General features: G+C 36.9%; 1 protein-coding gene across 1 annotated transcript; it reads right to left on the bottom strand.

Moving 5' to 3' along the window:
* Nucleotides 1–779: 779 nt before the first annotated feature.
* Nucleotides 780–23908, bottom strand: LOC130597090 (vesicular inhibitory amino acid transporter-like). Its single transcript, XM_057405317.1, has 2 exons — nucleotides 23600–23908; nucleotides 780–2253 (listed from the first exon to the last, which is right to left on the bottom strand). The coding sequence occupies exons 1-2, from the start codon at nucleotides 23906–23908 to the stop codon at nucleotides 1102–1104; spliced, it is 1461 nt and encodes a 486-aa protein (XP_057261300.1). The 3' UTR covers nucleotides 780–1101.
* Nucleotides 23909–25012: the final 1104 nt, after the last annotated feature.

Below are 25012 nucleotides of genomic sequence, written 5' to 3'. Positions count from 1 at the left end.
CTAATATAACATAGATTTAGTACAATAACATGATATGTATTCATTACAGTACTCTGATTAGATTGCTGATTAGATTATAATGTTTTATCACTAACACGAAATACATTACAATGTTGATCTTTTCATTAAGCCAGTATCTTTAAAAGCTAAAGATCTAGCAAGTTGTACAGGAAGTTAACTGTGTGTCTGTTTATTGAACTTGATTTACTTCATTGAGCTTTTGATATCATCAGATAAAATATGAAGATCAAAGAAATTTCCTGCCTAAGGGAGAAAGTGAACTGCATATTAACTTTCTCATGCTACCAATGGGACTTCTTGTAAACCAACCAATGGAATAACTGCATTGCAGAGGCATGAATCTTTGGAATTAGACTTGCAGAAAAGCTGCAGTCATTGGTTATAGCTTTTTTTCAGAACAAATTCCCTTTTCTGTGACTGTGAGCTGTTAGGATGCCCATTTTACTCTGACTTTATTTGCATTTGAGCTCATGATAAAATCGGGATTTCAAAGCTGTTGTAAACAGTTCTCTTTTTGCTTTACTCATTTAAAATACAAGTGGTAGAACTTATCTTACATAAAAAATTTAATTCACTGATTTATTCTCTTCAGAAGTTGAATTACATTCTGCCAATAATGTGAAGTCATACCTCATCCGTTTGCAATGATAGCTCTCACAAACTCTATCATACTATGCTACTCTATCATATCTAGATTTGATAGCTTTGTGACTGAACAGTATCTAACCCTGTGAGAAATTCTGGTTAAATCGGTGGGACCATTTGCAGAAACCATTTTAGGGTGGCATGTCATGTATGAACAAAACCATATAGGATTAGTTTAAAATTAGTTTCATGATAAACCACTTCAAAACCTTTTTTCCTCTCAGTATTTTAGATAGGGGCAATTTTGTACTTTTTGGCTATGAAGGTTATTTTCCAATTTGCTTTGAGCCACATACTTATACAGTTAAAACACTGATGTGGCAAACATTTAAGCATATACTTATTTTTTCCTAGTGACAAAATACCTTATATACTGACTAAAAGTGTAAAAGCATTTACAAGATTTGGGCCTTATTTGGATTTCTGGAAATCTTTTTACACTCCTCCAAACACTTTGAGCAGCCTTTTTATTGAGCAAACTATGCCTGCAAGGCTACAAAGGAAACCCAAAGTAAAAACAGAGATATCTGCACATTTCTCTAAGAAGGATAGTTTTTTCCATTTAAGTTTTAAATGGAAGAGGGAAGGAAGAAGAAAAGTCATAGCAGCACCTGTTACACTGCCTGTTAAACCCATCAACATGGCAAAATGTGGTACAAACATGGCCATCAGCAGAGTTAACAGGAGAAATAAGCCTCTTATGCCCAGAGAAAATAGTAGAGATCTGTATTTGGAACGGTTTTCTCTAGAAATACAAGCATACACAATTTCTGTGGCTGCAAAAAAGGGCAAAGGGTAAGAAAGAAGAGCCTTGGCTAAGAGACACAAATTCACTAGGGTTTCAAGAAATGATGGCAGGTTGTCAGTAATAATTTCCTTTGTCTCTTCACCCCAGGTCAAGAATGCTGTCAGTGCAAAGGTTGTTTTCAAGACACAAGCAAAAAGGTGAGTCCAATTCAGCATACAACTAAATTCCCCTGGGTTTTTCATGTTACCTTCAAGTGTGGGAAGAAATATTTGTGAAGTGTAACTGAAAATGATCAGCCCTACAGAGACCAGGAAGTCCTCAAACTCAATGGAGAGTCTGAATTTTGCCCAGGACCACTGATGTATTTGTGTGAGACAGTAAGTCATTACTACAAGTATTATAATGAAATGGACCAGGGAGCAAAGCTGGCTGAGTTTGGAAACAATTTTGAGAGTTTTGATAAATACACAAGGCAGCAGTGTAACAAATGCAATTACAGACCAAGTTTTCTCAGTCACTGGTACATGTGGAAAACTATATGACAGCAAGTTCGCACTGACAACCAGATACAAAATACATGTCATGATTAGTTCCATCACCTGGGTTATGTTGACAACTATGCCACCTAGTTTGGGAGGTAGCCTTTTACAGCAGGCATTTGCAATATCTTCATTTGTGTCTCTCACTCTTATCAGTTGCCCATCTTCATTTTCTTCATACAGGCAAGCGATTAGAATCTTGCCTGTGTAACAGCATAGTGCTGCAGCCAAGATAATAAGAAACAGGCCACTGTATCCACTGTGGAGAAGAGCATACGGCAATCCTAGGACAAATATTCCCTGAAGAAGAAAAAGAAAAGATAGCACAAAATCTCTGAAGCAGAATGTTCACTAGAAGGTGCACTCCCAAACCTGACCTCCACTGAACATTGCTTTTACCTAACTGCATGGTGGAAGTACTACTACATTCAGCTAAGTAAGTAACAATCGTAAGAAATGTGTTTATTAATGATAAAAGAAATTATCAGGAAAAAGGACTGTTCCTATAAACCCACATATAATGATAAACTAGGAAAAAGAGAATGTGCCTGAATGATATAGTTAGGTTCCTAGTTAACATTTAACACTAGTGTGATTAGAAGCACAATTTAGAAGGTTCATAGGCAGTTATTCAGTCAACATGCATATTAATGAAACAGGTTCAATATCCATAAAATTAAGCAACTGTAGCAGCATTTGTACAAGTTTCATTCAAATCAAAAATAGTATTTGTCCTGTTTTCAACCGGGATAGAGATAGTTTTCTTCCCAGTAGCTGGTGCGGAGATGTGTTTTGGCTTTAGTCTGAGAACAATGCTGATAACACACCATTGTTTTAGCTGTTGCTAAGTGGAGCTTACTCTGATCAAGGACTTCTCAGTCTCATGCTCTGTCAGTGAGGAGGGACACGGGAAGCTGGGAGGAAGCAGAGGCAGGACACCTGACGCAAACTGACCGAAGAGGTATTCCATACCACAGCACGTGATACCCAGTATATAAACTGGGGGCAGTTGGCCAGAAGCCCCCAATTGGTGCTTGGGAATGAGATGGGTATCGGTCAGTAGGTGGTGAGCAAGTGTATAGTGCATCATTTGTGTTCCCTGAATTTTGTTCCTCATTCTCTCTTTTTCCTATATTTTTGTTGTTATTGTTGTTGTTATTCTCATTATGATTAAACTATTCTTATCCTGACCTGTGGGTTTTATCTTTTTCCGATCTCCTCCCCATCCCACTGAGGGGGGAGGAGGGAGTGGCTGCATAGTACTTAGTAGCTGGCTGGAGTTAAACTACAGCAGCACTGTTGATAAATACAGTAATGACAGTTGTCTTCTGTCTAAAAATTTTTAACAGACCTCTGGAAAAAAATTGCCATTAGAATGACATCACAGTTTGCTTGTGTTTCCTCTGCGGTTTCTGTACGCCACATGCAGCCTTTGCTCTTGCTAAGTATATTACTAAGGTGATTCTTCTCACAGCTGAGATTCTGGACTGTTTAACTTATTTAGGTGTTTAAATATACATATACATATACATATATATACATATATACATATATACATATATGTATATATATATGTATATACATATATATATATATATACATATAATATATGTGTATATACATATATATACATAAATATACATATATATACATATAAAACATATAGACATAATTTTCACTAAACAGTTTCTGAAAGAAACAGGATTATACTTGTTTTATCCAGTAAAAAAAAAATTGGCATTTTAGTTTCACAGAACACTGTATTTCTTTGGGTTTTTTTTTTCCCCTCTTTCTTCTCTGTATTTAAGGACAAATGACACTTTCATGTGGTTTCATTTCCATCAGCACAAGACCAACAAAACTCTTGAACAATAGCTATTCAAAAAAGTACTAATTTAAGAAAGATGCTTCTGTGACATTTCTGAGAACTGAAATTAAGCAATACAAATTAATCAGACTGGTCAGGTTATGTTTTGCTCTTGGTGACTGAAGAAAGGTAGGGTGGAAACAAAATACAGTTAACTAGTTCTACAGAAGTTTTAACCTCAATATTTCTTACAGCACCAATGACATGATGAAATATGGGCATTTGTGCTTGTATTTCCTATCCCAGCCTGGCAGCTGACTTGATTTGGATCAAAACCATTCAAACTCTATCTTTTTTTCTGACCAAACCTGAGCAGCCCCATCTCCTCTGCAAAACCCAAGAATCCCTGTCAGAAACAGGCCCCCTCGTAGAAGGGGCAACATACTCTTCTCCAACTTCCTGAGTGGGTAGTGCCACTGACTGCTTTCAGGAGCCCGAGCAGAAGAGGTGAGTTTAACGGTCTAAATCTTCACTGAAGAATTTTCCATCCATAACTGTGGACACGAAGCCATGCAGCAAACAAGTGTTTCAGGCATGCCTCTGTCTTTGGTGTTTTCTGTCAGCTTCCCCAGGTTTTGTATCCAGCAGACAGTTTCTGTGAGGGCAGTCTAGGAGCCCATCTCTGGTGGAGCTCATCAAGAAGGAAGGTGTTTGTCTTAGCTTTGTAGGTTTTATAGCTTGCACCCCTCTTCTAAGTGATACAAAGAATCCCAAGCCTCACCCATAAGGAGGGCTCTGAAAAGAAGCAATTTTTCAAACACTAGATAATCACTGATGTGTACGAAGTATTACCCTATTCTTCCAGCCACAGAATAGCAGTGCTTTCCAGGCAGACTGTGGGATGAGCATCAGTCAGAAAAGAAAGATCAGAAATCCTTAAATTAAAACAGTATTTTTTTCTTGAAGTCAGTGAGAAAAATGGAATGCCCATCACATGAATGAGCAGCATTGCCTGTTTCATCCAGGCTTCACTCTAGATGCAGATATCTTCAGCTTTCAGCTGAATTAGAACTGCAAGAATCATACTAAATACATGCCCTAGTATATTTTGATCAAAAAGTCTATGCCTTTATGTACTGAAAAAAAGTACCTCAGTTATTATTGCTGATATAATAATGAAGATATTGATTAGATATCTATTTTGGTTGTTTTCAAGGACTTCATTTACAGAAATGCTTTTCTAGCAGGTCACAGTCACAGGTGCCATTTCATTTAGGAGCTGGGATATTTACCTACACAGCTTGAATCACCCAAATCTCCTCACTGCTTAGGTCCGCTCCAATGCAGGTCTCATGACCCAATTAGCTTGCAGTGTAATTAGCCTTTCTTTTGACATGTACTTCATAGAAGTGTTCAAAATTCAACCTTTCTGCCATCTAGCAATCTACTTTGTTAAAAAGACAAGATATGTGGCTGTATCCAGACTGCAGGTAGCATACATGTGGCAGTAGCTTTTGATATCATGCCATTTTTAATCATGATTTTCACTGACTGACCTAAAGAACAGAACATGATTTATTTCCTATGAAAACATTCTTTGGAAAACATTTACATAACAGACTGAGTTTAAAAGCATCACAAATAAAACAAGTCTATGAAAGAATCAGGAAGATAAAAGCCACAGAGTAATCTTCCATATTAACATAAGAACAGTGATGTTTTCTCAATTTCTTGCAGGTTGTAGCAAGCTTATGTTATTTGTTCTGTACTCGCAGCATTATTATTTTTCCCCTTAACCTGCATTTGGGAGTTCAAATGGTATCTCTTGACCCAAAGGGTCACTGTATAATTAAACTGCAGCAAAGTGTCAGCATAAGCCTTACCCATACAGTGGCTTACTCCCCTGCTGAATTTAGTCTATTAATGTTTATAAGACTACCCTCAACTTAAACTAAAGCATAAGTCTTCCAGAGACAATATCACAGACAGCCATTTACAGTCCTCCCCACAGGTGTCTGCTTTTTCATGCTTAATTTTCAGTTTAATCAGAGCATAACATAATTCTAACCTCTAACATTTCCTTACTGTCCTTTATCACAGCTCAGCTTGAGAAGTGTGTTATTTGTCATTGCTCCATCTATACACGTATAAGAAGGGACCCTCAGGCTTGCCCAGCAGGCTGTATCATCCTTTGTCTTCCAAGACGTTGAGTATTTTACCTCTAGACTAAGGATGGAAGCAGACTGTTCTTTGTCAATGAATGGATACATGTGCCTGGGTGGAGGTGCTTATCAAACATCCAGAGTAGTCTTCACCACAGGTAGCTGGGTCTAGAAAGAAGAAAGGGCTGAGGGCTAAAGTAGTGACCAGGCTTTGAAGAAAAGTCAAGGACAACAGCAGAAAGGGCATGTAAGGAAAGGTCAGTCTCAGCTAGAAGCTATTTATTATCCTTGTCAAAATACCCCCAAGCAGAAACCACCAGGCACAGAAGCTACCACCAGAAATTACCAATCCACCTACAATACAAAGCAAGCAGATAAGGATTTCAAAATTACATCTGCACATTAAAACATTCTGGCATTTGTTAATGGGTTGACTGTAATAATTGAACTACGTGGGAGTGTTTCCCACACTAGCAAGGCTGGCTGCCTGTTTAAAAACACCAGTTATCTGGATTAGTGTAGAATGCAAAAAGTGGGCCTTCTGCCATAATGTCAGTCTTTGACACTACTTTACCTCAGGGCAAGCACCTCCCCAGGGAATAAAATGTGTTTAGAAAAATGCATAAATTAGCACTTCCAAACACTCTGAGATGATATAAAAGATCCATAATGTTCAGTTTTAAGTAGTTTTTTACTTTCTTTAGTTCTTTAGTACCAGGTAAAAAGCTTCATTTATAGGCTGTTTTAACCTGTAATGAGACTTTGGAAAACAAAGCTGATTGAAAGGTAATTAAAAAATAAAGATCAAATCATAGTCAGAGTTGAGACATTCTAAAAGACAATAAAATAAAATTAAGTAAAAAGCAATACTAAAAAAAACAAGAGAAACATTTCACCTTAAGACTTACTCATATGGGAAAATAAGAAATTAAGAAGAATTTAACTGAAAATTATTCAGTTAGTACAGCTCTCCAATAGGCAGAACACATGCTAATATGCCAGACTGCTGAATTAGCTCTGATTGCTTTTCTCACCATCTGTAGTTACTCTACTAGAACAGTTCATTTAAGCCTAACTGTTTTCCCAACTCTGTATTGGATTCTCTGCATGAACATGGGTTAAGCATATAAACTATACCAGAAATCCTCCTTCATGGATCTTCTTGGAAGAGTAGGGAGATAAATTAAAGAACCCTGCTTCACAGTACAGTTCCACAAAATAATTTTCTTGTTTAGCATTTCTTATAATTTAAAATGAATAATTTTCTTGATCTGATGCAGGTCTGTGTTGATGTAGTATTTATGTGAAGATACAACTTTATCATCACTAGATTAAAAATACAGCAAATCCCTTAATCTTATGTCACAATAACATAACTACTTGCTTACTGACCTCCATGGTGTTTTTCCCTTCTCAGACACCCCTGTGATCAATGCTGATTTTGTATCTATCTTCTTCCAGATGACTATTGACTACACTGAATAACACTGGACCAGATGCCAATTATTCTACTAGATAACCTGCTAACCTTAGTAGAAGCTTTGACAACAGAAACATGTTGACAGTTACTTTTTTGGGATCTGTAACTTAGGCAGCTGATAATCCATTTAAGATATATTCTATTGTTACACTAATTTAAAATCAGAATGTTGTGTATTAATGTGTCAAAATTCCTTTAAAAAGCTTAAATATATTTCACTGTCTATATTACAATCTCATCAAAGAATTATATCAAGTGTGTTTACTAAGGATTATAAGGACTCTTTCTCCAAACCCATAATGATTTGCATTAATTATAGTCCTAACTTTTTATTCTGTATCAATCAAAGTCTGTATTAACAATTACATTCTTTTTCTCAGCATTGTTGCCAGGTTTCACTAGTTAGGATTGAACTGGCTTTTAAAATACTGTAATGATATCCATAATCTTCTGAATATTCCACGTGTAATAATGATTGAATAAGAGTATTATTGGGTCAGATGTATCTTTTGTTACACCTCCCAAGTGCAAACTTTCTGGGCATTCTGCTCTCAAAATATTAATGAGATGAATGTTAACATCCATTTTAAATAGTAACTGTAGTTTTCCAATAGTTAATTCTCCAAGTCCAAGCTTGGGAAAAACAGGCACCTCAATTTACATCTCACACCTATATTAAGATAGGTTGTTAGCTCAGCTGAGACAAATTTTCTGTCAGATATGCCTGTTTCTTTTTCTGGGCAAGAGAATATGTACACAATGTATTGTAGTTAACTTCTAAATGTCTTCTGCAAAATAGCATGATTCCCATCCTGAAAAATTAAAAAATGCCTATTGCTCTCCTGTACTAAAAGCACATACTTCTGATTTTCTACAGAGACTACTTATGAAGATGCATCTTTTTTTCAGAGCTAAGAACAATTTTAAATCCTTCTACTGATAATGTAGGAAATAAGTGTAGCACAATTCAGTGAGAGAGCTTAGAGAAGTGGAAGGTGATCTTACATTAGAAAATCTGTTTATTTCCCACTCTCGCATCCACATACTCAACAGCACTGTGGTGTATGTCCTAGTGGCTCGGTGAGAATCACTTATATGTACCAAGGAGGACAAGGCATGCTGGCAGTCAAGGGCTCACCATGTCTGTGTTGTTCATCTTGACCAGTGATGACCAACGGATTTTGGATTTGCCTTCTATAGTCTTCTGGAATGGATTCAGGTTTGGATCTTTTTCTCATATCTTTTCTCATCCCTCATATATATTAGGCAAAATACCCGAGTTTCACAACACTCTTGTTTTCCTTATCGGCATGTGTTACAGATACTGTCCTCTACTTCATTCCCATAACTCTTATCTAGGGGTCAGTTTTTCTACCTTCCCATTTGAAGGAAATCATGTACATGGTGCTCTGTAGCAGGTAATGCATACTTTCCCTTATAACTTTATTCTGCTGTTTCTCCTAGTGCTCTTAAACAAGTATAGACAGTCACATATAGAGGCACACTCTTCCATTCATATTTAATTTATACAACTATTAGTATTTCTGTTTCAAATTTTTACACTAACCCTACCTAGGTTTTTTTTTTTTTTTTTTTTTCCCTGATGCCTAAGAATTGTTTTCTTACTGTCTTAGTCCCTGTGAGATATATCTTTTTCCCTAGAGTTTTTTGGTTCCTTTAGCTCTTTGCTATGCTTCATTTATAATTTACAATTCACAATTTTTACTCTCACTCTCTTTTTCTCCCTTTTTTTATTTTTTAAAATTTATTTTAATTGATATATTCACTTTACCCCTGAAGTAGGAGGGCTTGTAGCACACAGGCATACTATTTCTTAATTATGAGATGTGGCTTCTGGACATCTCGTAAATTCTTGTTAAACAACTTTCAAATTGCTTTCACAATTGGCTGTCTGTATTTATTCTTCCTAAACAATTATCTCTCATAATTTTCTCCTGATTTGTAGAACTCTCTCTTTTTGAAGTACAAAGTATATATATTATTGTTCTCTGTTTTCTCATAATGAATATAATTAGATCCACTGGTCTGTTCATCTTCATTCAATGCAATGAGGCTCAGAATAGGACTACTTTATGCTAGGTTCAATACCTTTTGTGTTAGATAATTATCATCTATAACTTTTAGAAACTCTAATGATGTTTTACTACAGACTGCACACAAAGTCCAGTATAGGTCTTTAAAACTGAAGTCAACAAGACTTCTTGTTGACAATAGCTCAAACTCAGAGAAACATCTCCCTAACATAGAGGGCCACCCTCACTTCTTTTACTTACTCTTTTTCTGTAAACCTGCTTCGACTAATTATTATTAATTTCCAGTCATGTAAATCATCCCACCATGTACTTGCAATATCAGTTATATCCTATTTCTTCTGAGCAGTGAGAATTTCTGGTTCCCTAGATGGCTACACAAACTCCTGGCACTGCTCTACAGGAACCAGGAAAAGAATTCATCTGCTTTCCCACTTGCTTCAAGTTTTTTTTTTTTTTTTTTTCACAGCTCAGCTGAGTTTGAATTCAAAAAATACTACAAGCTGTTCTGTGGAAAACTTCAAATATTGTCCATGGCCTGTATGACCTTAGCAGCAGATCGATCCCTTTGAATGTCTCTTTCAATGTCAGTGAAAACTCTTCCTTTAACTTCAGGGATGGTTGGATTAGACCCCAGCAATCTTGTTTTTCATGATTTTTCTTATTCTTTCTCTCTGCCAATGCCAACCTGGTTTAGCTGCAGGGAGGAAAGTGGCTAAGGAATTTATTCTGTGATTAATGCCTGCAATCACCTTATATACCAAAATAAACTTTTAAAGTGTTTTTATGTCAATCCTTCCAGTCTCATAAGCAGAATATATGGCAGATAGACTGCTCAGGAGATGTTGTGATAAGCTAAGCACGTAAAGAAGTTGCATGGGCTGCTCTGCAAAATGAATGTGTCCATTTGACTGACAGAAGCCACTCATTTTATTCTCCTTTTAGTGACCAGATTAGTCTTAAAAATCTCCTACAGATCAGGAAAGGGAACAGAGGAAAGAAATTATCTCAACAAAAAAAGGAATTGCTCTATGGAGTGTGACAGCTGATCCTGTTGGCTTTTCTATTGGTTTAAATATTTGTTCTAAAACCAAAATAATATGCTTGATACTTAATTCTGCACGGTTTGATGGAAAATGTTAGTTTGCATAAATTCAGAGCTGTCTGCAATAATGCACTAAATCACACAAAGTAAATCTCCCAAGCAAATTACCTTTTAAGAAAACATATTTTGCTTGGTCCCAGAGGAGAAAGCAGGATTTGGTGAAAAAATGAGGGCTTTTATTATGTGTTATGTAGCTGAGAGGAAAAATAGATAAAAAAGTAAGGCAGTCTGAAGTAAACCAAACATTTTGAAAGCTATAATGGTAAGCAACATGGATTCACTGGCTGCTTACTTATTTCTCACATTATAGCTCATCACACATTCTCAGGTTTTCACCTGAAGGCAGGCAAGTGCTCAAAACATCCAGTACAGCCACATGCAAGTGAGTTTCCATGAAAATGTGGTCAAATACCTTGAGGGGAGGGAGAAAGGGAGCTTTGAGAGCCTAGAAGCAAAGCAGTGGGAAGCCAAAGAACTTACATTTGAGTGTGAGCTGACATAACAAAAGGAAGAGTTGAAGTGCATAGAAAGTTCAAACCTTCTGGCTGGAAGAAAGCATTTAGCTTGTTAGGAGTTTTTCTTGAATGCTGCCTATATGGGACAAGACACAGTTCTTGTTACTTTTGACAAGTAAGGCTGAAAAGGAAATGGGTAAAAAACCCAAACCCATATTACAAAGAACTTTGCCCTGGAACAAACCTTATGCACCTCTGAGAGGTGAAAAAGAAGACAGATTACATCTTCTGGAAGCTGCGTTATATTTTCTGAAAACTGGCACGGGATTTGTCATGACTACATGCTGAATAAAAGGTGACTGAATCCTCCCCTGGCTAATATTATCCTGTTCTTTCCTCACCACAGACCCAGACACTGATTTTAGGTGGACTTTTCCTCAAGCAATAATGGCTCCCAGAGCACATCATATAAAGGGGAAATTTGTCTTAGAGCACTGCCTGGAGAGAATACAGTTAATAGCCTGGATGAAAGACATAAATAGTGGTATACTATTTTTCTTTTTTTGGTCTCTAGAAATCGGTAAACTGATACTGAGTATCGCAGTATATTCTTCTGAAATACGTGAGAAAAGATGCTGTCTTACAATTAGGCTGGGTATAGACAGCAAATCTCTACTGTCATTCCTCTCTTAACTTGAGTTAAACTTCAGTGGCAACCCTGGAGGCTTCTGCCCTTAGGATAAAAGATGCAGCAACTGATTTTTATGGCTGATATTTCAACATGCACAGATAAAGATGAAGTTGAGGTAGCAAATGAATTCCCATAATGGAGGTGTCTCCTATAATGACATTAAAGATCACATCATTCTTAAAATTCAACAAAGTAGAATAATTACCCTAATTTTAAGTAGATTAGACAAACATTCCCAAATATGTATAATAAAGAGAAAGACTGAAGATCAGAAAAGAAATGTGACTGTGTTTTCCGGCATTCCCTGAGTAGTGAGCATAAAAGCAAAGCTATTTAAGCTCTTCTTTAACAAAAAAATAAATTGTGAATGTACTATATAGTTATGCATTGTGAAACCCAGCATATGGCATATAAAATGCATGCTGAAGATGCCTTTTTGAGGTCTCCAGACGTAAAATACTTGAAGTATTATTACTTGAGGAGGTATTTCTCATTCTGTTTGTACAGACTGTGACACAGAGATTCTTGACCTCTACTGGTGCATGAACAGAAGTACTGGAGTTATGAAGTCATATTCCTTTTTTTTGTGGGTTTTGGTTTTGTTTTGTTTGGTGTTTTGGTTTGGTTTGTTTGTTTTTTTTTTCTAAATTTTCTTTTTCTTTTCCTCCCTTTTTAAAACATATTTTCTTGGTTTGCAGCCACACTGGAAAGACTTCGAGACAGGATGCTGTCTGGAAACAACAGCCGAGGATCTCTGGGCTAACAAACTGGGGACCTTGATTATTCATAACTTTTAAATACAAAAATCTATTCATGAATAGAGAGAAACCTACTTATTTCATTATTAAAACAAAGCCAGTTTAGTGATTGCTGTAAAAGTTTGTGCATTTTTAAAATATTTTTTTTTCTTAACCTGATCCCAGTGCAGGAAAAGCTCCTCAGCTCTATTGGATCTCTCCTTTGTTCATACTTCAGTGTTGCGAGCTGTAGTGATTTCATGTTTGAGAAATGTATTTTAAGACTGCATCTGTTTTCTGTTCCTTTCTTCTAAACAATTTTCATTTCTCACATTCAGATTTTTAGGCCAAATCCTGATTTATTCATGAGGTGAAATAAATGGATTTTAAGTGAAAACTCAATGATTGCTACTAAAGTCACCAAAGTGACTGCTTGCTTTGCTGTCTTGTACTCAGGGAAATGATCACTTCTTAACATCTATGAATTGGATTAATCTCACCAAACTTCTTCTATTTAAACCAAACATTTAATGAATCAATACACACAGTAACAGAAAAGACATACATGACCAATCTACCTTGCTTTGGTGCATGCTTATTAGGAATGGGATTCTTAACTTCACCTATCTAAATACAGCAAAAAGTAAAGCTAATCTGCTACATCTGGAAAAGCAGTTACTGGAAATGATGGGTAGAAAGAAGGATCACTGGAGGACTATTAATTCCAACAGTATAGGGCATTTATTTTAGGATTTGTGAATCTCCATCAGACATGCTTATCACTCTATGTCATCTGTAGAGTCAGATGAATTCCTTTATGAAGGCTGTGAGACTGTGAGGTGCCCTGGAAAAGGAAAGGAAGAGCAGCAAGCTGGGTAACTTGGTAATGTGACTGTACCAGGCTAGCCAGGAACAGGTGGAAAAGGTGTCACCAGCTAAACTGGAGAATACTAGGATATCAGGCTGTGAAACATACGAGGTAGAAACAAGGGGTAGGAGAATACGATGAGCAACAGTCTTTGAGGAAAAATAACAGGATTTCAGAAATATCTAACTATATGCATAAGCAGAAAGCTAGAGGGAAAGTATGCATTATGCAGCTGATTATCCTTTCTGATTGGAAAAGGAAACTTTCAGGGGTGGAATGGCAGCTGCTCACAATTTAGGAGACAGTAAAGAGCTTCTAAAATCCCATCCAAGCAGCAGAGGGAAGCCTACAGTTTTCTTCAGGTATATTATTTTTAATTTGAGATGACAACAAACAAAAGTACAAAAGGAAGAGCTCTGAGAGCAGCTGGCTTCCCAGCAAAAGTGAAAAAAGTCAGCAGGCAAGCAGAAGCAACAAGAGCAGGAGTGGAGAATTCATTTTAAACTCCAGATCCCAATTAAAACTTAGAAGAAGATTTTTAAATCCCTTAAGGGAAGGTGGCTGAGGAGATGTCATTTGGAGTTGCAGAAATCATGCAGACAGCGAGACAAGGGAATGGCTTTAAAATGTGGTGAGATAGAATTGACCTCAGTGACAACTTCTAAGTAAAATACAAACATTAAAATGAGAGAATCAACCATCATTATAAACAACAAAATAAGATCACTTCTTATAAAGAAGATAACTTTCTTACAAAAGAAAACTCTCTTACATTACATTCTTATGCCCAGATTCACATTTTTCCAAGCCTCAGTAGAACAAACAATTAATAGTTTCTGAAATACCCAGTTTTAGTTTGAAATAATCAAACTACATTGGGTTTTAAAAGAGGGAGAAAAAAAAAAAAGCCCTGTGTATCGGGGAGGAACTAAACTAGCCTGAATCAAACACATTTCTAGAGGGGAAAACAACAGTAAAAACCCCTGTAAATGGAAACACCCATGTACAGTAAAGGCAAAGGCTGAAGCTACCATTGCTACTGATAACACAAAACAACCGGAACACTGCTTGCTCTAGGTACCTACAAAACATAATCTGCTGGTGCTGCTATTTGTGTCAGTTCAAGAAATGGACTGAGAGAAATCAAAATGGATAGCAGAGTATGTGTATATGAGCTGAAGTGAATGTTTCTTCTGACTCCTATGTTTACATTTTTAAGAAGTAAATATTAAATTTGATTTTTTTTTGTTAGCTATTTAGTGAACTCAGTGTTATACATATGGCAAAACTAGTGCCACTGGCCAAGATTACAGAGAAACATTGCCTCCCAAGAAACATGGTGTGTGTGGGGAGAAGAGGGAGAACACATGCAAATAGAAGTCAATATCTTTTATATGGCTTTCGGACAAAATATTTTATACAGCTTACTGTGCTAAAACTGGGTTATAATATATCGTCTTCAGTACCATATGTAATCAGTGTTTAGGGCTTTCTATTTTCTCAGATAGCTCCATTTGTTCATTCAGACAGAGCTTGTGCCATTTCAGTGAATCTCATGCTGTCAGAAATTACACACATGGAAGTAAACTGTAGATTAACCATCTATGGGTTTTATAGAAGAAGCTTTACCATTTGGAAAGTCTGTTACAGCAACATTACTATTTCTGATTCTATCAGTACATTATAATAATTCAGATGTCCTTACTTTCAGTACTGAATTCTCACATACACCTGCAGATGTTGAGCCTTATTTCCTTGATACCTGTCAACCTTTATTCTTTCATGAAACCTGAGGCTCACTCTTTCTTTTTATGAAAAAAAAAAAAAATGAGCTCCTGTCTGAAAATTTGCTAATGGAAGTGAAGGAAGTTTACAAAAACCAAGAAAGGAATGCTGACAAAAATTTTACCTTCTGCTGCCTGTCACTATGTTCTTGCTGTCTTGGGAGGGTTGGGAGAAATTATATGTCTAAATACAGTTTATTAAAGCAAATTTACTGAGGTTACACACCTCATAAATTTAAGAATAGGGACACAAAGAACACTTTAAAGAATAATATTTTCCATCAGTGATACCTGGTTAATGGTACGTGCTATACAGAGGCACAAGTGTACAAATTATCTCAGCTGGAGAAGGGTGATAAATAATTATAATAGGTAATTTGGGCTTTGTTTTGAAAGACAACTGTTAAACATACCAGCACAACAATAAAGTAAGCAGATAGATACAAAAGTTCAGAGTCGACTAATAATAGTGTTTTTAAATCCCATGTGACCTGCCATGGATTAAAAAAGGAGAAATTGTACCATCTGTTTTCATTCAGGTTGTTAAAGGTGATCTCAGGGATTGATGAGACCAAAAACCATGGTAGATTACTTTATTTTAGTGTAGCGGGAACGTACACCAGCTATTCCTTTCACCTGAGGGAGCCAGAGATCCTTGTTCTGCAACAAGTGATAGCACATTAGATTCTCCCATGGAATAAAGTGATCATCGTTTTCAAGCGGCCGACAGGTACTTGATCCTGTTTGGTAACATTTACTGTTTAAAAGGGTATAATTTTCACAACGCTACTATCCATTTATCTTTGATATAATGGTTATGTCATTCTCTTTCTTGACCATCAGGATTTTTAAGATGGAATGACCATTTTAATGGCTGAATATTCTAAAAGTACTCTTTTCACATTTGTCTGCTGATTTATCTTGTGGTCCGCCCCTACAATGGGTCCCAATAGCAAGGGGAATCCATTCTATACAGAAAAAAAATTAAAGGAAATTGAATCAAATATCCAACTGGTGTATCACAGGCCACCTTTGAACAATCATTTTGTAAAGAGTTTCTGTAAAATAGAAATAAATTGTTTTCATTATTGGAGGTCCTGGAAGTCCTTTATTGGAATCTCATTCTGTAGGGCACTGTGCAAGCAAAGTACAAAAAGACGGTCACTTCTCCAAAGAATTAAAAATCTACAGTTAAGATAACAGGAAACAAATACAGGCAGACAGCAGAGTAAAAGCTCTGTTTAGCTGCTTCCACTGACTGCGGAACCAATATTTTATGTGGGCAGCAGGGGGATCCAAACAAGATGTGAACTTGAGTTGGCCCAGGAAAACACACTCTGCTGTCATTGCATACTGCTGCAGGCAGTGAATGGTGTGTCTGCAGCAGGCCTCAGAGCCTGAGTCTGCTGCAAGTGATGACCTCAGGGAGGAAGGCATAAGGCAGAAGTTCAGGAGAGACCACCAGCATTTGTTTTGTTCCTCATTATGGACAACAGCATAGAGCACAGGAAGCTGGTCGTGACCTTGTGTATTAATTAATACTTTTCCTTATGAAAAATTCTTGCAATGAAAAATACAAATACAGGGGTGTCGCACGCATGTGCTTCTAGTTATCTACCTACCAATTCAAAAGGTTTTTTTAGACAAAACACCCCCAGGGCAGGCCATCCCCTGGATGGTTTGAAGGTTTCCTAATGATGAGAGAAATAGAGGTCTGGGAGGCAGATACACAATGTTCAGGTTTCTAAAGTGTTACTTGCATATACCATTTATTTTATATATGTCATGGGGGAAATGCAAACTGACACACCCTTTTTGCAAATATATGTTAATGTGCCTGTGAATAATACCTCTGTCACTCAGCAGGGTGTCTATTAAGCCGGTAGTAGTTGGCCCTTTTTTATGTTCAAAATATTTGTACAAAAAAAAAATTTGATCAAAAACATTTTTATGTTCAAAAGCCTATTTTTATGTTCAAAAATGTGATTAAAATATTCCTATTAAAATATTTCAAGGTCCTCTTGTAACTCTCTTGCAACTCATCTGTTAGGAAATTTTGGGCCCATAGTGTGGGTAAACATAATCTAAGGACTGCTTTAACTTCTAAAGATTTTTAATAAGTCATTTTAACACCTAGAAGGCTGCAAGAATTGCAGTGTTTTGGTCCGTTACTTGTGTAACCCATGTACCTGTTTCTGGGATGCTTCAGGAGCTAGAATGGTGCTCTCTGAACCAATTGTCCCTATACTGGCATTGTCTGTATGTCCAGGGAATAATTTGTGAAGTAGTTATATCACAGCTCCTACTTTCTGGCAAATCTGACACAGAGGAGCTATGGAAAACTGATTTGCCACTCCTAACATTTCCATAATTGTTACAGTCGAATATGCTGATGTAAATCCATTCAATGCTCCCTCCATCTCTTCATTGCCCAGATGATGTGACAAACAACATAAAATGCAAAACCTACAAAACAGCAACTTAAATCCCATGAGAACAATCCAAATATCTCTTCCTAGAACAAGAATCAAATTTTAGATGAGCCACCTCTCTATGTTTAGGAGTTCTGGCTTCATAACATTTTTAGTGTCTGCAGCTGACCAAGGGAAAAGTAGACCGATATGGTGCATTCTCTAATGAGATTTATGGGAATGGTAGTTACTTTTGTAACTTAAAATCAGCCCACTGCACAATGCTTGTGTGTCAAATAAAGAGATTTCTGTGAAGTAGATAAAATTTCGTTGTTGCAGGATAACACATTTTTGATATAAAGCTTCTGTGATAAAAGCAGGGTTGGGAATAGAGAGAATATATACCCTGTATGCAGCCTTTTCTGTGCTATATGAATATGTGCACAAAACTAAAGAAATCTGAGCTGAAATAAAAGGTTACATAAAGTAGTGATGTATGCCCATAATCTTTTATTTTTTCCTTCAAGAGAAAAATCCAAAGAGAAAATCAAGCCACACACATTAGCAACAGGGTTTTCTTCCCTAAAATACATCTTTTATCAAATGCATCTCATAATGGTGACTTTCTATCATAGGAAAAACAGATCTGAGTTTAGATGACTCTCACTAGGCTCCAGACTTTTTTTGGGTCTCCAGTTGTGGCTATGTGGGTTTGTGGTTGCAAACCTATGAAAAATAAATTTGGCCAGTACTGCAGGTGCATTTCCACTAAAATCACATTAATTGGCACTTTTATGTGCACCACAGTAGTCCTACAGTCTTGGAATTTTACTTGTGCTGTGATTATTTGGACTAGCTCCATTTGGAAACTTGAATTACTTACTGGTCTTAGGTTAGACACTAGCATTGGTCATCTCCCTTTAATTCTCAATACTACCTCTTGACATGAAATGCAGAAGTTTATTTCCCTCAGACATTTTAGTCTCTACAATTTAGTTCAGTGTATGACTTTAGCTTCAATGTATAATTCAAGGAACTTACTGCTTTGGGCACCAGAAGGGATTGACCTTTGTTCTCAAGTCTGGAAAATAAATACTTAAGATCAAGTACTGCAGTCAAGATCTAAGTGTCTGTTTAGTTAAATGTGACTAAATTATTCAAGGCTGAGGATGAGAAGATTCGTATTGCTGTACATCTAATGACCTGATGGAGAAAACATTTTGCTTTCTAAGCACAAAAGCGTGTACATATTTATATTTAGAAAATGCTTAAATATCTTGTCAGTAAAGCGTAATGGGAGGGGTGTTTAGCCACCTTAAAAATATGTTTGCCTTTATATCTTCAGGGGCATATCTGCTAATTCCGTTTCTCAACATGACTGTGTTTTCCACTTAAATCTTTGGGAATTGTGGATACTCAAAACTCTAAAGATTCAATCTATATTAGAGAGTTGAAGGCAGGTCACTCAGAGGAAACATCATAGAAAAACAAATATTAACTATGAGATATTCTCAAGTGAATCTTTTAGAGTTAAACAAAAATGAGCCAAATTGGAACCCAATATGGAAATGTATCCAGCACACTGTGAAGTATATACAGACATACACTTTTGGTTTTAAAAATGGTGATTATTGAAGTGTTGAGTCTTTCCTAAACTAATGTACAGTATACAGAAAATAATGAGCATATTTATAATCAGTACTGTAAGAATTATTTATTATTGACACAATTTAAAATAATTATTAGTAATAGTAATTGCATTATTGTTATTCCTAGAAGCATTCACAATAGACAAGCACCCTATTGTGTTATTCTGATCATGGAACAATAAAATTGCCTCTGCCATAGGTATTTCTAATTTTGTACAACCTAACCTCTGTAAAAGACAGGAGACAAAATGTGACGACAGTGGGTATCAGATGCACATTCAGTATGCTTTGATACGTCATGTTCTACCAAGCATCCAGAGAAGAAATGTATGCTTATATTACACTGTATTTTAAAGATTGTATATGCATCACAATAACAAAAGCACTTTGGAACTGCCTGATAAAGTGGCTGATGTTTTTGCACTTTTAAACTTATTTGTGCACCTGAGACCTATGTGGAGATAGACTCACAATGGTGCAAATTACAGTTATGCTCAGTTGAAGAATATTTCACTTATTGCTATTATTTCACTTCTTCCCTTTGTTTGTCTTGGTTTTTCTCCATTCTTTGTTGTCTTCTACCCCTTCTTGATACTCTAGACTGAATGCCTTTTTCTTCCAATTTTGCTTTCTTTTTCTTGCACAAACATTCTCCATACTGTTTGCAACAATCCTCCTACATGTAGTTGGCAAATAAATAGACTTTATTGTCCTTTGGTTCTGCTGTGAAATGCTGTGCCATTAGAATTTAACTATCTATCTTCTTCCTTTGTGACTGTTGTTTTGCTCATCTATCCAGCACTACGCTGCAAGTTAGCATGATTTTTGTTTTGCCTTTTACTGCTATATACAAACAAATGAAACATGCATCACTCTGCCAGATGATGCCATTCATGTTCTCTTTTGAATCCACTCAGCTTTATGGTCTCTGTCCTTACCTAGATTAACTGGATACAGGTTTTCATTTGCCTGTACAGTGTTGGAATATGAAGCATGCTTCCCTGGAAACTTTAAATGTCTGAAGCAATCATTTACACATACAGCATTGTCACCAAAAGGGCATATATTTTCAGTTGAAGTGAAAACCAAAATAAAAATCTCTACCTGTTTGTTTGACAATATTTGCATTTAAAACACTCTAAGAAAACCCTTGTGTTTCATTTCAGAGACCAAAATTAATTTTTTCCTATAAGAAATCTGGATTGCAATAGAATCTCACTTTTAGACTAACTGTATTCACCAGAATAACAGTTTAGAACACTTCAGAATTCTGCTGAAATATTTACTTCTAATTGCCATGCAAAACACTTCTGCCGTTTCCACTGGGTAGGGCAGAAAGGACTCCATTTTAGCATAGATTCTCCTCACCAGTCAAGAACGTTTGGATTGTTTTAATCATTCTGTTCACAACTCTGACTTTCTCCTCAAAGCTATTCATAGGAATTTCTTCAAACTGTTATTTTTTCCTGACAGATGCCCATTCAATATTCTCTCCTCTCTCCTCCTCTCCCCGCTTTGCCCTTCCCTTTCTCTGCTCTCTAGCCTTGTTCCTAAACCGAATGCCAAGGTATTTGGAAATAGGAAAAATACGTACATGTGTACATATGTGTACATATTCACATACTTGCTGTCGTGGTTTAAACCCAGTCAGGTAATTCGTTCGCTCACTTCCCCCCCTTTCTTGCCCTCCCCCTGCTCTCGGAGGGACGGAGAGGAGAATCAAAAGAATGCAACTCCCACGGGTTGAGATAAGAACAGTTTAGTAACTAAGGTATAACACAAATCACTACTGCTACCACCAATGATAATAATGATAAAGGAAATAACAAGGGAACAGAATACAACACCTCACCACCCGCTGACCGATAACTCGCCCCCCAAGCCCGACCAAGCACCGACCGATACCTCCTCCAACCCTGCAGTCTCCCAGCCCTTCCGGCTAACTCCCAGTTACCTCCTGGGCATGACGTGCTGTGGTATGGAATACCTCTTTGGTCAGTTTGGGTCAGGTGTCCTGTCTCTGCTTCCTCCCAGCTTCCCCTCCTCCCTGGCAGAGCATGAGACTCACAAAGTCCTTGGCCAAACCAAAACATCCTTGTTATCAGCTCTGTTCCCGAGCCGAAAGTCAAAACACTGCACTGCACCAGCTACCAAGGAGGAGAAACATGACTGCTACTGCTGAACCCAGGACACTTGCTTACTCACATATGTACCTGGTTTCACAATGTGTTGTTGGGACACTTCAGTTAATGAAACTGCAGCTCCTGTCCTCAGCCTGCTGTAGGAGAAAAACTCCTAAGCTGTAGCCAGCTGCTTTCTAATGCTGATTTCTAAAATATTGCACCAAATGAGATCCAATAGCAGTATGCAACACACAGCATGCTGACAATTTTTACTAAGACTGTAGTTACTGATCTGTTTGGATAATATAGCTTAAAATTGTCCTGGTTTTAAAAAGTCACATGTATGTTTGATTATGTTTTTACTGTCTACTTTTAACTGGAAGCTATAATATTAATAATTAATAGGAATTGTGTACATAATGACATTCAGGAATTTTTAGGCACTTTGATGTTTTTACAGAGGCATTATTACTTTTTTCTTTCAGAAAGAAAAACAATAGGTGAGAGAGAATGTGACTTGCCAAAAGGTCATACCGCAAATATTGACAAAATTGACATTGAATGAAATCTTGGCTTCTGTGAAATCAAAGGCAAAGCTCAGAGAGACAACAGTGGGCTCTCATCCCAGACTCCTGTCCTGACTAGATGCTGCTGAGAAAGACTGAAGATAAAATGTGTTACTAGAATGTAGTTGGGGTATTTTAGAACTTCATGCTTTTATTCACAGCTGAACGCTTTCTGAGTATGATATATTACTGTGCCCTGTTATTGCACTGGCTCTCATGTGGTGGAGCTCATGTTTGAAAATACAGCTGGGTTAGAAATATGTCTTTTTTTTCCTCTTTTGCAGAGCTGAGGGATGAACTGGATACATAAACAAATGTTCATCAGCATAATCACAGACTTGTGTGGCACTGGAAAAGTTATTTTTCTGTAATTAAAGTGGGATAAAAAGTTGTCGTGGTTTAAGCCCAGATGGTAACTCAGCACCATGCAGCCACTCACTCACACACACTCCCCTCCAGGCAGGATAGGGAGGAGAATCGAAAGAATGTAAACCCCACAGGTTGAGATAAGAACAGTTTAATTACTAAAGTACAATATAGTACTACCAATAATAATGATAAGGGAAATAACAAGGGAAGAGAATATAAAACTAAAAGGGGAAAAAAAAACAATAAACCCAAGTAATGCACAACACAATTGCTCACCACCTGCTGACCTATATTCAGCCCAAGTGACAGGTCCCTTCTGGGTGCCTCCCCCAGTTTATATACTCACCATGATGTGCTGTGGTATGGAATAGCCCTTTGGCTAGTTTGGGTCAGGTGTCCTATCTCTGCTCCCTACTGGCTTCCTATGCCTTTCCTCACTGACAGAGCAGAAGAGACTGAAAAGTCCTTGATCAGGGTAAGCATTACTTAGCAACAACTAAAACATTTGTGTGTTATCAGCATTGTTCTCAGACTAAAGCTAAAACAAAGCACTGCACCAGCTACTGGGGAGGACAAAAAATAACTGTTACAGCTGAAACCAGGACAAAAGTGTTTAAGTAACAGTTACTGGGACTAGACGTATCTGTGGATACTGCTTTTTTCTACCATGTCAGACAGAAAGCTAGTGGTAACCATAGAATTATTTAAGGAAATGAATCATGAGAAGTGAGAAAAAGAATCTGAAATGTTTAATGCTAAATTTAAGGATACAGAAAGATACTAAAACTCCACATAGAATGCTGGCACCAAATGCTTTCAGTCTTTTCAACCTGATTATTTAACATTGACAAGTATTATCACACATCTCATGCTTCATGCTCCAATTTAAATTTAGCCTAACTTACATGTCAGTAAATATATGTCTGACGTCAGTCTGGATCTTAGTATCCTCTTTTTATTAGATATTTACCTCGCGTTTCTATCAAACATCTCTATCACTGCATTCAAATATACTTACTAAAGATAACATGTGCACTTCCACAACAGATGCCATCATCACCATTTCATTTTCACTTGGTGTAAATATTTTTTAAACTTTAGCTAACATATCTTTTTCCCTTCAAAAGTTTTCACTTTGAAACTTTGGGTTTTTTGTTTGTTTTTTTTTCAGAGTGCTAATCTTTCTTCACAAGATTCTGCCTAGCAGAATCTTTCTGCACAAGATTTTGCTAATCTTGTGCAGAAAGGTTGAAATATGTTAGTGATAAATTTATAGAAACCTTTTAGAATATTGGAAAATGATGGTACAGTTAAGAAAAATAAAGCAGGCCAAATGATGATCAGGTTTTTCAAATGTGGTTGTAATGAGTGGGAAAGTAAAAGGTTACCTGAATGGCATTTGTTACATTCCATCCTGCTTCCCAGCTGGTGATCAGTTTGACCTGGGCATGTGGCAGGGGAGCTGGGGACTTGTATTCTGGATCCTGGTGGCAAACGTCAAGCTCAAAGTTCACAGGTCCATCTGGTTTCTCTCTGTCCTTGCTAAGAGCTCTGTTCAGTTCATCTCTTCTAGCAAAATTCACATGCTCTTCATCAGTGTCTAGACAGCTGTCCCATCTCACCATTCTAAAAAAGAGAGATGGTGTTTCCCTAAAGCAGCTGAAAAGAGATGAAAAAGTCTGCTTCAGGTGAGCCATCCCGTATATTAAAGTAAAATCTTTCCTTACATGTCTTTATTGTTTTCAGCACTTGTATATTGTTAATCCGTTTGTTAGATGAGTCCTGATATTGTAGTTTGTTGTCTTTTGTTCATTTATTTGTGCTGGTTTCAAATGGCAGCTAAGGAAGTATCTCCAGGGTCTTCAACATACTGTCCAGAGTACTCTGCAGTGAGATTTCGGAGTCTGCAAGCTGCAATTTACAATTCAAATCCTTTTTCCTTTTACCTATGATATCCATGAAGATCAGTCATTCATGAAGCATCTACACATAAATACAAGAATCTATTCCTGGAAATTATGCATGTTTCTAATACAAATAAATAATTCTGCCAAAAGGAAAAAATGCTTCATTAAAAAATGGAGTTGATTGACTGACTGCTACATAAATGCATGTAAACAAGTTCACTTTTCCAGATGTCAGAATTTTTTGCTGTGTTTTAGTGTCTACAGAGGTCAGTAGAACTTTAAAAATGTTCTTAAAAAAGCTCAAAGTTGCAAGAAGAAAAAAGTAGCTTGTTCATAATTATATCTGCTTCACAGTTGCTGGTGACAGCCAGAGGAATGACATAGAGCTGTGATTCTGTGTTTACTGTATGGATGTAAATTGTGACACATTATGGTTAATCATACTGCAAGTCCTGAAAATAAAATTTACAAAAGTATCCTTTCCTTGCATGGGCCATGGACTTTGTGAAAGAAACGTAAAGAGAGAGAGTTTGGTTGCACTGTTGTAGAATTATTAATGCTCATTTTCTGTTGTTGTTTCCCATGCCTGCCCTGCATTCCTCTTCTCTCTGTTTCTTTGATAAGAGTACTGGGTTTTAACAGCTAAATTTCTACTTTAAGAACTGAATAAGTGATACAATGCTGCTTATCATGCTGACAAAGTATCTGCTTATAAAGGGTCTGAATAAGACCATGTGAGTTCAATTACAGTCCTTGCTTGCACTAGCATGTCTTTTCTGTTGGTTGAAATTTCAGGAATTCTCAAATTTGTAAGTAAGTTTATATTTTTGAACTAGAATTCTGAACTCGTGACTCTTCTGCCAGATATATATGAACTGCAGTCTCACTAGGAAC

This window comes from Pezoporus wallicus, unplaced genomic scaffold (assembly GCF_028554395.1).
Source record: "Pezoporus wallicus isolate ANWC-B61680 ecotype Strahan unplaced genomic scaffold, APGP_CSIRO_Pwel_v1 contig_3817, whole genome shotgun sequence".
Lineage (NCBI taxonomy): Eukaryota > Metazoa > Chordata > Aves > Psittaciformes > Psittacidae > Pezoporus > Pezoporus wallicus.
The sequence above is the reverse complement of the archived record's forward strand: the minus strand, read 5'-3'. Positions and strand labels throughout refer to the sequence as shown.

What these genes read in the sequence shown, in the direction of transcription:
- LOC130597090 (XM_057405317.1), bottom strand. Translation starts at nt 23,908, where the DNA reads ATGGCTCACCTGAAGCAGACTTTTTCATCTCTTTTCAGCTGCTTTAGG. An exon ending in ATGTAACAAATGCCATTCAG is followed by an intron (nt 2,254 to 23,599) that starts GTAACCTTTTAC and finishes TTTCTTCTTCAG; the next exon opens with GGAATATTTGTCCTAGGATT.